This window comes from Anguilla rostrata, chromosome 14 (genome assembly GCF_018555375.3).
Source record: "Anguilla rostrata isolate EN2019 chromosome 14, ASM1855537v3, whole genome shotgun sequence".
NCBI lineage: Eukaryota > Metazoa > Chordata > Actinopteri > Anguilliformes > Anguillidae > Anguilla > Anguilla rostrata.
Window position 1 is genome coordinate 11,096,819 of NC_057946.1, and position 11,911 is coordinate 11,108,729.

At 46.5% G+C, this 11,911-nt stretch overlaps 1 protein-coding gene across 3 annotated transcripts in view; it reads left to right on the forward strand.

The window, feature by feature from the left end:
• The window catches only part of cwc27 (CWC27 spliceosome associated cyclophilin), a 55,552-nt gene extending 44,168 nt beyond the window's left edge, over positions 1-11,384 (forward strand). For 2 of the 3 annotated variants that reach the window (XM_064307003.1, XM_064307005.1), the window contains 3 exons: positions 1,820-1,929; positions 2,258-2,370; positions 10,428-11,384. In XM_064307003.1, coding sequence (XP_064163073.1) covers positions 1,820-1,929; positions 2,258-2,370; positions 10,428-10,590 — 386 coding nt within the window. In that variant the 3' untranslated portion in view covers positions 10,591-11,384. The remainder of the gene's footprint in view (positions 1-1,819; positions 1,930-2,257; positions 2,371-10,427) is intronic. The other variant, XM_064307004.1, reaches the window with a different exon arrangement.
• Positions 11,385-11,911: the final 527 nt, after the last annotated feature.

The following is an 11,911-nucleotide window of genomic DNA, read 5'->3' on the forward strand; positions in this document are numbered from 1 at the left end:
TTGTATAATGAAAAATCAAAATACATGAAAAACCGGAGATGTATAATTTATGTTTGTCACACAACAGCTCCAAAAAGTTCACCAGCGAGACCTGGCTTGTCCGCTCTGTCTAACAACAGACACTGTCAGGAACAAGCTAACGAGCCAATATTATGACCAAAAACAACCCCAGGACAACTGTTGCCATAGCAGCCACCTTGCAGTCCTTGGCCAATATCTGACATGACACTAAAAGGGAGTTATTGATGGTGTCTCTGGTAATTTATTCCAACCTGTATGTATTGGTCAATTGGACAGTCCTTCAGGATTGCTGGTTTTTTTTTTTTGCATTCCAGTTTTTCACATCAGGAAAGTGCAAGTTAAACTCCAAGTTGATCTTTTAAGACCGGCCTGGTGTCAGTGTAAGACATTCTATTTCCTCAAGAAAAGTGGGAGCTCGAGTCCATGCATGGTGATGGACATTTAAAATGAAATGGTCCATTCACTGCCGTGGGATCTTGGTTCTGTGCAGGTCCTAACTGCTTGTGCAGTGTAATTGATTATGTGGCTCCTGGAATGTAAACAAAGTGCATATTAGTGCAGAGAGTATGGCTGGTCTTCTCTAAAATCAATTATGGAAAGGTCTTCTGAAAATATGTGCTATGATGTGTTTTATATAACTGTTATTTTACGCCAATATTTCTTCATATTGTTTGGCTTTATTTTGGTTTATTTATTTGTAGTTGATGTTTTATTAATGCAAGCATTTTTCTGTCTTAAGTATAAAATATGTTCTAACTAAATAATTTGTTTGTTCATTTTGCATTAATCATTCAGAATATAGAAACAAAAATAAATATTTTGCTTTATAATAAGCTCATTGCTTATGTTAACATAACTGTTATGTTAAGCGCGTACTCTTTGTCAAGTCCAGGCACCCTGTGGGGATTTGGTTTTCTCATTTGGAAACCTGTTGGCCCGAGGTATAGTTTTAAAAGAAAACCTATTCGGTTTCAAGGACAGACTTCTGAATTCAGCACATTTCTCCCTCCTTTCGGTGGAGAAAATTTACTGTAGCTTGGATGCCGTCAAACAACTGCATGAGGGAGAAAAAGGGATAAGGGATCCCCTTGTTAAACAGAACGTGCACGGGGGGGGTGCGGGGGGGCGCTATCAGTTATAGTCCTCTGATCTGCATCCCGGCCTTTGTAGTTGATTCCGCTATCAGTTTGTCGCTGCGCCGAAGCTTGTCCTCACGTCTGAGTGTAAAGCCGATTGGGCGATATCCCGGGTAATCTGTGGCGAGCGGCGAGCCCCGCCCCCGTGCGGCTCCCGCGGTCTGGTGCCAGCGGCCGATTCGCTATCACAATGTGGGGCTTTTTTTTTTTGGTTTTTCTGCGGTTTTTTTTGTGCTGTGAGACTGATTGTTACTGCAGAAATGGAAATAACTCCTCTCAGTAGCTGAGCTTGGGATTTGCGGTAAATTACAAGCTCTGTATCGTGCTCCTGGTTTTCTTTGATCGAATCCACAACCTCTCTTTAGGTCCAAATGCAAAAAAAAAAAAAAAAAAAAAAAGCCCAAATAACATATTTTGGATACGTTTCTTTTTTTGTCTTGCTGTACAGCGTGCTTTCATTTCAAGTGAGCTGTTTGTGAGCGGGAACCACATCGTTCTTATCTTGTCTTTACATGATTGGTCCATTTCCCTCCTCGCATCACCGTCCTTGGCTTTTGATAGGTTTGGTATTGGGGGTAGCAGCTCTTTGATAGTAATTACCTGTCAATCGCCGAGGCGCTTCCGTCACGGCGTCGTAACTGGAAACGTCTTTGTTTTCACAGATGAAAAAATGGCCCCGAACCAGGCGGTGGCGGAGTACTTGGAGGAGAGGGAGAAGTACGTGGCGCTGCGGAAAGAGAAGCTGAAGAAGGGATCCTCCAGGGAAGCGCAAGTAACTAAAGCCTCCATCCTTCCAGCAGATTTCAGTCTGTGCTATCGATGTTCTGTCGGATGTTGGAGGCACAGAATGTCATTGGTCGGGGGACTTTCGATATCATTCATTTCATGTGTTTATTTAGCCAGACGTGTGTAACCAACACAAAACTTTATACAATACGTGGTACAAACAATCATTTTATATCACATTTTACTTTTTTTTAAAGCAGACAATGTATGCCAATACCAGGATGTACATTATTATGTCTTTGTAGTCAGTGTGAGGTATAACCTCTCTGTTTGGGTCTGTCTGAAGCGATCGTTAATTTCCCGCTTTCTCACAGACGATGGCCCTTCTGGATCGCTTCAAGTCCAAGCTTTCCACGGCCATTACAGAGACCCCGGAAGGTGCGGAGGAGGACGTGGAGGACCTTGGAGAGGATGAGGACAAGGGCTGGTGAGCACATTCTGTTCATTACCGCTGCTCCTGGTCCTCTTATGGCACTGTGCTCTTCAGCACTGGCACAGAGCACGGGAACATGACAGATGTTACATTTATTCTCCACAGTTTTGTTGTTCTGAAAAACTCACTTTCAGGTCCTCTTGAAAGCTTCCCATTTCAACTGTTTTTAGAGTGCTTTCACAGAGTTTGTAAAGGAAAAGGGAAAAAAAAGTCATTTCAGCAATCGTAGGGGGAGAACAGTTGCTGGCTGTGCCAATGCCCCAGTAAGTTTCATTCGAGAGGGGTCTGTACAGCCTGAAAGAGCAGGCTCCAATACAAGAAATGAGTTTGAACAGTTTGAAAAACTGTAAGTTTCATTCGTATTTGGTAGAAGCACAGGCAACAGTATCCCACATCTCACCAAATCCCGTCTTTCTCAAGGGTGCCGTTAGCGAGCACTGAACACAGCGTGAACGAGGAAACGCACCGGCGGACTTGTTCTGCACATCAGTTGGGGGGGAGGGGGAGGCGTCCAACGGGACCCCGAGGAAGCAGAACGGGGCTGCGCGCGGCCGCGAGCAGGGACCCCGCCGCCCGGCGAGAGACAGCGTGTTTAGCCGCGGAAGACACTGACGCCATTTGAGCGGCGCGGGCTGTTTGTTTTCGCAGCGCTACGGCGGGCGTCTGTGAATGGGCCCTTCACTCAGCCGGGCCCGCAGGGTAAATAAGCCGGCCCAGCCAGACGGGCCGCTGTCCAGTCCATCTGAGCGCAGATGGGGTGTATCACCACCCAGGCAGCGCCCGAAAAGAGCGGGACCCGGAGGCCGCCTGCCCCTGCTCCCTGTCCGCGGTCCCAGGATAGGAGGCTCGGGCTGAAGAGCCCAAACAAACATGGGCCGTTTATTAGCCGTATAGACGTTTCGTCCGCGTGTAGAGCTGTTTGTCTGTGTCCTGTTTTGTGCGTAACGCTGGATTCGTGTGACAGTACAGTGTACGGTCTCTTGATTTAAAAAAAAAAATAGATTATATTACTGCAAAGTGGTGTACAACTTCTTGTTCACTTGTGTCCACATTCAAATAACTAGTGACATGCTGTTTGTTTTTGATATACAGTGTGTGTGTGTGTGTGTGTGTGTGTGTGTGTGTGTTAGGTATTGTGTTTTATGGGTACCGTGCTGTAATATATGGTGTGGCTTGCCAGTGGCTGCCTTCGGTCTGTTTTGGAGGACATTCCCGTCTCTCAGCACTGTGTTACATTAGATGAGAAAGGAGAAAATGAAATGATTTCCATGTCAGCGGACTTCACAGCAGAGTATCGCAGACACCACTTACTTTGCAAATATTAAGTCTACTGGGTCATATTTCACACTCGGTTAAATATTAAGACTGAATTGAGGTTTTTAAAAATATTTTTCATACACATTACCTTAATGGGAATATGCTGTATGTTAATTCTAATGTGTTTTTTCAATCTGTTTGGGTAGTAGAACCCCCACACGTACAGTACAGAAGCATTAAGGTCATTCCACTTTCCATGGTAGTGTAACTGCAATAGTTGTGTAACTGAGAGTTTGAGTGCATCAGCTGGAGATGGTATTTTGTTTTGCATGTAGTGTTGGGTCATGTGTTACAAGTGTGTATGTTGAGAGATGGTTCTTGTGTGGTTTCAGATCTTGAAGAAGCGTGACAAAATATATAAATCTTAAAGGTTGTGTCACATCATGTTATGTTTGAGTCTACATGAGAGAACTTATCACTTTTTTTCTGAAGAATAAACTTTTTACATCTTTTTTGCCAGGCTCGAATCGCCACCTGATTCAGTCTGGGCTGAACCAGTTTAACCTCCTTTGGAAGGGTTTGTGCTTTAAGGATGGTTGGAAAACTGCTGAATCAAGATCCTCAAAGGCTTTGGAGGATCTGAGCCCTGAGCACTGAAAGGGAGAGAGATTTTAGGGCTTTGGTTTTGCTGTTCTGTGGCATGAGAGCTGAAGAATTCCCCTCTGAAAGAATACACATGTGAAAAATCAAGCATCAGAATTAAATTCATCTGAAGTCTGAACAGGCTGAGTCCAGACTGATCCAGGGGTTATTTCCTTTAATAAATACTGTCATGCTCTGTATTAGCTCAGTCACAAGTAGGCTGTGTCTAACACACCAGAGCCCTCGCCAGCTTCAAGATACAAATGGCCTCCTCAGCCAAAGACCTAGATTCCCATCCAAGGGAACTTATTGCACTCACGTTGCTTCTCCAGGGGTGATGTCATATTCATTAGCATTCACATGCTAGCTTTGGGCAGTCTGCTTTGTTTTTGCACTCTGTTGTGTACATAATTAACAGATTTTACACGTAAAATCATCTGTGGGCTGCTGTGTGGCTTGTCTTTCCAAAGCGCAGGTTCTGGGCCGGTACGTGATATTGAATCCTAACTGTGCCAGCACGCTTACCTGTGCGGCTGTGAGTCATTTTCCCTGTACTGTTGTGCAAATGTGACTGGTCCTTTGAGAGCCAGCGGCCTTCCCGCACCGGAAGTGTCCTCCTGTGACACAGTCTGACCTGAAGTGTACCCCTGACACAGTCTGAAGTGTCCTCCTGTGACACAGTCTGAACTGAAGTGTACTCCTGTGACACAGTCTGAACTGAAGTGTACCCCTGTGACACAGTCTGAAGTGTACCCCTGTGACACAGTCTGAAGTGTACCCCTGTGACACAGTCTGAAGTGTACCCCTGTGACACAGTCTGCAGTGAAGTGTACCCCAGAGACACAGTCGAGTCACCGATTGTTAAGTCATTCCAATTTAAAAACTGAAAAAAAGCAGTTTGAGTGAAAACGTAACAATGACACATGCAGTTATACATCTGTCCGATGTATAGGAACATTCCTTGTAAATTGATTGATTGTCTAATTACTCCATTGTCTCTGTAAATGTGATGCCCTCATTCATTTTTATTCAGCCCAAGACCAAATAGTGCGGCTCGGTTGTGGAAAATGCATTGAAGTACTTACTCTGTTTCTCAGCCTTGCCAGATGATAGCAGTGCTGGTAGTTCTCTTTTTTTGGTTCCCACTTAGATTTATTGGCGACCCTCATTGTCTGCGCTGGATTGTGGTTTCATGTGTTGCCTCAGTGGGGGCAGGGGGCTGCTGTCTGTGTCAGTGCACCATCCACGTCCCCATCCCCGTGGCCTACAGGGGCAGCAACAGGAAATAAGCTCCGACCGGCTCTTCCTCTCGTATATTTTTGTTCATCTGAGACATCCTGAGTATGAGCGTTTTGTGTAGGCTTGAAATACCGGTTGAATGTTATCATGGCACGAGTGTCACATTGAAAGAGATCTTGCTGGTATTGCTGTGTGTCTTTGCGTGTATGTGTGCGCGTCTGTCGATGTGTGTCTGTCTGCGTGCGTGCGCGCGCATGTGGTTTTGTGTATATTTCTGGTTTTCTTGGTGTGTGTCTCGGTGTCTTCTGCTGTGTGTGCGTGTGTGCATGTGTGTGTGCATGCGTGCGTGCGTGTGTGTGTGTGCATGAGTACGTGCATGCCTGTATGTATGTGTTTCTGTGTGTCTTTGTGTCTGTCTAGGTGTCTGCCGCTGTGTGTCTGAATGTGTACGTGCGCGAGTCCTTGTGTGCGTGCGTCTGTGTGTCTGTGAGCAATGGAGCGCCTGTGTGTGAGATTTAAAATAATAAAGCCTTTACTTCCTATCAGTTACTTCATCCCTGAAACGGCTCCAGGGCTGACAGTTGAAATGAAGCACGTACAAGGCCCAGGTTCACCTGTCTGTCCCCCTGATGGAGTGGGGCCGCCAACCCGAGAGTCGTATCGAGGAAAGAGCGGGGAATCACGGCAGTCTCTCCTAAAAAAAAAAAAAGCCCAAAAAAGAAAGAAAGAGGGAGGCTGGAATCCGTAGCGCTTTCTGCGCGATTGCTGCACCCCGTGAACGGAACATGGGTTACAACAGGTCAGACACTGGAAGTCAAGTCTGGGCCAGAAGTGTAAACTATTCCATCTGTGTCTGCGTCTACAAGCCCCTCTCAAAGAAAAGCAAGGGGCCTTCTCCCCCTCCCCTCCCCCCCCACCCCCCAATCCATGAGCCGCTCTCTTGAAAAGCAGAAGAAAAATAAATTGGGGGGAAGGTTTGCCTCGCGTCGGGGCAGCGCGGGAGCGAGAGCCGTTTTCATAAGCGGTGAGTAGAACAGTAGGGCCCCTGCTCCAGCTGTAGTTCTTTGCGGCGAGTTTTGGGGTGGGGTGGTGGTGGTGGGGGGGGGGGGGGTCTGTCATCGCCGGGACTGCTAGACCGATTATGGGAGCGCGCTCGGCTCTCTCTCCGCGGCCGTCCCGCTGGCCCCTCGGAACGCCGCCGTCGCGTTCGCGTCTCGCCGAGCTCTTCCGACGCTCGCTCCGGCGCTCGCTCTGTGGCGAGGCGCGGTCGTCCCGCCCTTCGGCTTAGTCCGTTTTCTTTCGCGCTCAAAAGCTTAAAAAAAAACAAAAAACAAAAAAAAAACCATAAAATCCATTAATAATTTCTTATCGTTTGTTTGGCTTCCAGATAACCCCTTTATTTTTCATAGGGTAACCCTTTGTGATTTGTGCTACTTCATTTTGTAGGGCTTTGACAAAATATTGTTCTACTGCGTTCTGCAATGCAAAACAATACGATACGAAACGTGTCCCTGTGTCCTATACCGTCTCCCGCATGAGTGTGGTTCAGTGCCCTCACTTAAAGGTTGCATTTTAATGACGGTTTCTCGTCGAGATTGACTGCCTGGCAAAGTGCCAGCTTTCATGCAAGTGCAGTGTCCTAGTGGTGCCTCTACTTGATTTTTTTTTTGCTTCCTTTATTAGGCTGCATGTAGTAAACACTGATGGTTGATAAATTTAGGTGTTCATTCAGGAAACGTTATTTACAAAATAGCGCATGCTTTATAAGTACCAGGGTGTTTGCATTGTCACTAAAATAAACTTTCAAATATATTTTTGTTGAATAAAAATGTCACTGATTTTGAATTCATATTTTATTTCTTCTGTTCGGTGAATAGGAAAACTTGAGCTGAGGGTTGTTTCTTCTTCGGCCCGCATAATTTTTGTTTTATATATTGCGCCGAGGGAATATCATGTCATGAACCCTGCATGAAAATACAAATCATTTCCTGGGCTCAGTGCATCGTCTCATGCCTGCTATTTTGTCTTTTGCATAAACGCGTTCTAACAATCCATCACGAAACCGCCGTTTTTCCATAAATGGTAGAGGAAACGAGCATGAGGATCGGTGATTGATGGAATTCTGTGTGATATTTTTATGCCTGTTCTGCATTATTGGTTGTCGTGAACTGGTGAATGATGTGATTTAACACATGACCTTCTTACGTCATGGCTCTTGCCTGATATATGTGAACCATATTTCACTATTTCTGAACGCTATTTTCCTGTCTGAACGCTAGTTGAGTATTGAGTATTGACAGATGTTTCTGTCGAGCCATAACTCAAACGTGCAGGCCAAGTAAGGCCAAAGCAAAAGTTAATGTATTTATGGTTGAATGTATGCATGGCCGTTTCCAGAAGGGACCAAAAGCTGGGCAGTTGCTTCATTGGGCTCCCTACGTCCACTCTGTGTCTAGGCACTGATAGATATTGACGATTGACTGATGTTCTGGTTTTTGGTTTTCCTGGAAGCTCCCTTCCCCCTGACCCTGTTGTGAAATGCGAGCGTCCGTCTCCAGAACGGCTAGGAGCAGGTGTGAGCTGTCGATCTGCTTTGCATTTGTTGCTTTGTTGCGAATGTCAGCGAGGTAAGACAGCTGCGTCCACTCGATGCGTAACGGTGACCCGCTTCACCCTTCTAGAAGATTCTCCCCGTTCTCTGTCACTGCCTGTCCTCGTGAAAGTTATTCTCTCTGTAGTTTTTGCAGATGATCGATTGCCTTTTTACTGATGAAAGCTATTGGATTGCTTGCGCCCAGCCCCCCCCCGACAGTTAACATGTTGGCAAGGTTCGGGGGGGGGTGGGCGTGTATGTGCTTCAGCAGCGTGGCACTGTGGTCCCACAGCAGTGGAACACCCATTCCCAGCAAGTCAGAGTTGGTCAGTTTTACATGTAACCCCCCCGTTCATATTGCTGGATGTCCCTCTTATAAACTTGGCGATTGCCTTGTGCTACACGTTTGCGCCCGTGTTTTCCCTGCTTGTGTCAGGTTCATCACTCTGAAGTATCGCCAGGCATCCTGATTCGTACAGGCTGTCTCGACAAGCCTCCGCAGCTGTTCCCCAGCACTTTCGCTGAACGAGGTCCCTGTTGCTGTCTTCGCCTGCGTGTCTGTTGATCTGGGCCTCCTGTTGAAATTTGTGCTTTAGGGGCCGCTTTGGAAATGGTCCACAGGCACGTCTGATGGACGATCAGGCCCTGTGTTACTCATTGTAGATTCTTGTTGATGTGCTTTGAACCACATTAACGGTACCTGCCCCACTGCAGCAGTCCTGTTTTTCTGTCTGCAGTATTTTTTTTTATCTGTCTGCCTTTACTTTTTGCAGATGTCACATTTTCAGCCTTTTTGTTCTTCCATTTTAAGTGTTGCTTGCTCCTTGGCTCAAACGGATGCTAAAGTCAGTCCTCCAGTTGGGTCTCCAGTCCTTTTCAATCATTGGAATTTTTTTATTTGGTCATTCATTCATTCATTCTTTCAGACTGAATGAATGAATGTGTGCCACTTCACCATTCTAGACCAACGATGTATGAGTTGAAATGGGTCGTGCTGTGCTTGTACCGTGGAGGGCTGCCACACTGTTTGTTTTTCTACGGCCAGGCGAAACGGAGCAGCGAGCTCGTCATGGGGAATCGGCGAAGCTCGCGTGAGCTCTACCCGTGTGGAACACACGGTGTCTGTGGGCCCAGTCTCTGACCGTGCAGTAGAGCATCTGCTCTCTCACTGTGCAGTAGGGCATCTGCTCTCTCACTGTGCAGTAGGGGCATCTGCTCTCTCACTGTGCAGTAGGGCATCTGCTCTCTGACTGTGCAGTAGGGGCATCTGCTCTCTCACTGTGCAGTAGGGCATCTGCTCTCTCACTGTGCAGTAGGGCATCTGCTCTCTGACTGTGCAGTAGGGCATCTGCTCTCTCACTGTGCAGTAGGGCATCTGCTCTCTGACTGTGCAGTAGAGCATCTGCTCTCTCACTGTGCAGTAGAGCATCTGCTCTCTCACTGTGCAGTAGAGCATCTGCTCTCTCACTGTGCAGTAGGGGCATCTGCTCTCTGACTGTGCAGTAGGGCATCTGCTCTCTCACTGTGCAGTAGGGGCATCTGGTCTCTCACTGTGCAGTAGGGCATCTGCTGCTCTCTCACTGTGTAGTAGGGCATCTGCTCTCTCACTGTGCAGTAGGGCATCTGCTGCTCTCTCACTGTGCAGTAGGGCATCTGCTGCTCTCTCACTGTGCAGTAGGGCATCTGCTGCTCTCTCACTGTGCAGTAGGGGCATCTGGTCTCTCACTGTGCAGTAGGGCATCTGCTCTCACGTGCAGTAAGAGGCACTGCTCTGACTGTGACAATAGGGCATTGTCTCTGCTGTGCGTAGGCATCTGGTCTCTCCTGTGCAGGATGGCATCTGCTCTCTCATTGTGATGAGCATTTCTTCACTGTGAAAGTAGAGCAACTGCTGACTGTGCAGTAGGGCATCGCTCTCTCACTGTGCAGTAGGCATCTGCTCTCTGACTGTGCAGTAGGGGCATCTGCTCTCTCACTGTGCAGTAGGGCATCTGCTGCTCTCTCACTGTGCAGTAGGGGCATCTGCTCTCTCACTGTGCAGCAGGGCATCTGCTCTCTCACTGCAGTAGGGCATCTGCTCTCTGACTGTGCAGTAGGGGCATCTGCTCTCTGACTGTGCAGTAGGGCATCTGCTCTCTGACTGTGCAGTAGGGGCATCTGCTCTCTCACTGTGCAGTAGGGGCATCTGCTCTCTCACTGTGCAGTAGGGGCATCTGCTCTCTCACTGTGCAGTAGGGGCACAGTGGAAAGAAGTCCTATTGAGTAATCAAATCAAAAGCGGAATGATTTTCTGTGCTTGAACTCTCGCTGTCTGATTTAGGATGGCCCACGTTCTGCAGTTTGATGAGCAAACCAGGAAAGTGAAGGACGCCAACGTGCAGGACGAGGACACCTTCGAGATCTACGACCCACGCAACCCTGTCAACAAGAGGCGGAGAGAGGAGAGCAAGAAGATGATGAAGGAGAAGAAGGCCAAAAGGTGAGGCGGGGTCAAGGTTCACTAAAAATCCCGCCTCCTGGACTGTTCCTGCATTCATCCGGCTTTCTCTTCTCACAGATAACAGACTGAGTTCAAGGAAGTGTTCCGGAACACCGCGGAATACTGAGTTTTCACTCTCCCCTGCCCCCCAAATTTGCGAACTGAACTTTTAGGCCCTTTATGGAATACTGTGAACAACATCGGGCAATATCCAAATGATGTTGCTGGCTTCTGTTTGTAACCAACCGAAGAACTGTAAGCTAGCATTTAACTGTACTGCTGTTGCCTTACTCTCGCGCAAATGGAGCGTTCCCTTTACTGCTTTCCACCAATGAGGTCGATTGTTAAAATGAGGCAGAAATTCGACCGGAATACTGGCCAACAGTACCTATGCAACTTTCCCATTTCCGCTGTGTGCATTTAACATAAGTATTGTGCGTGCGTGCGTGCGTGCGTGTGTGCGTGCGTGCGTGAATTTCTAATGTGTAATGCCTGCTTACAGCGTGAAACTAAACCTACAGTACTTTAAATATGCTCTGTAAGACAAAATAACTAGCTTGCATAGCTTCTTCTACAGTTACACATTTGTTCTGTGTCTATTGTACAGTGTCTGTAACAGTATTGACCTGAACTTGGCTATGAAAACCAGATTTGATTGTAATTCATTGTAAGGACCTAAACACCAACCTTCAAAATTCATTTTACTCTTTTTTTCCTGCAATTGGTTACTTTTAGCAGCTATTATAGCTATCACTATTGCTGAAACATCTCAAAATAAATGCCTGTCATTCTCAAATATTCTGACGTGAAACTACTCTAGTGTGACAGCCATGGGTTGGGGGATGGGATCATTGATATAATCATCCATCTTACCTTCTGCAGTACTGTATATAGGCTGAGGCTTAGTAGTCCTCATGGTTTTTCCCATTGTTACTGATTTTTCAACACACTTTATCACACCTGGACACCTCCAGGAAACGCACATTGCTTTTTATATTGTGGAAAAAGGAGCAAAGGGGAGCTTGTGTGGTGAATGCACTACAGCAGTGTATGGAACAGTCTGGGAGCAGTTCTCATAATTATTTGGCAAATTTTAGCACAGTACGACAATTTAATTGTTAAAGCATGCAATAACAAATATATTTTGTTTGATAGTTCTGAATTTATCTTGTCCTAAATGCAGTGACTATGATTGCACAGTTATTATATTGTTAAACAATGTTTGAATTTGTAAATATTTAATACAAATTTGTTGTGTAATACATTTGAAACGCTTGTGCCTGGTATGCCCATTATCTAAAGTGGTCTGTTTTTAGCAGAGACAA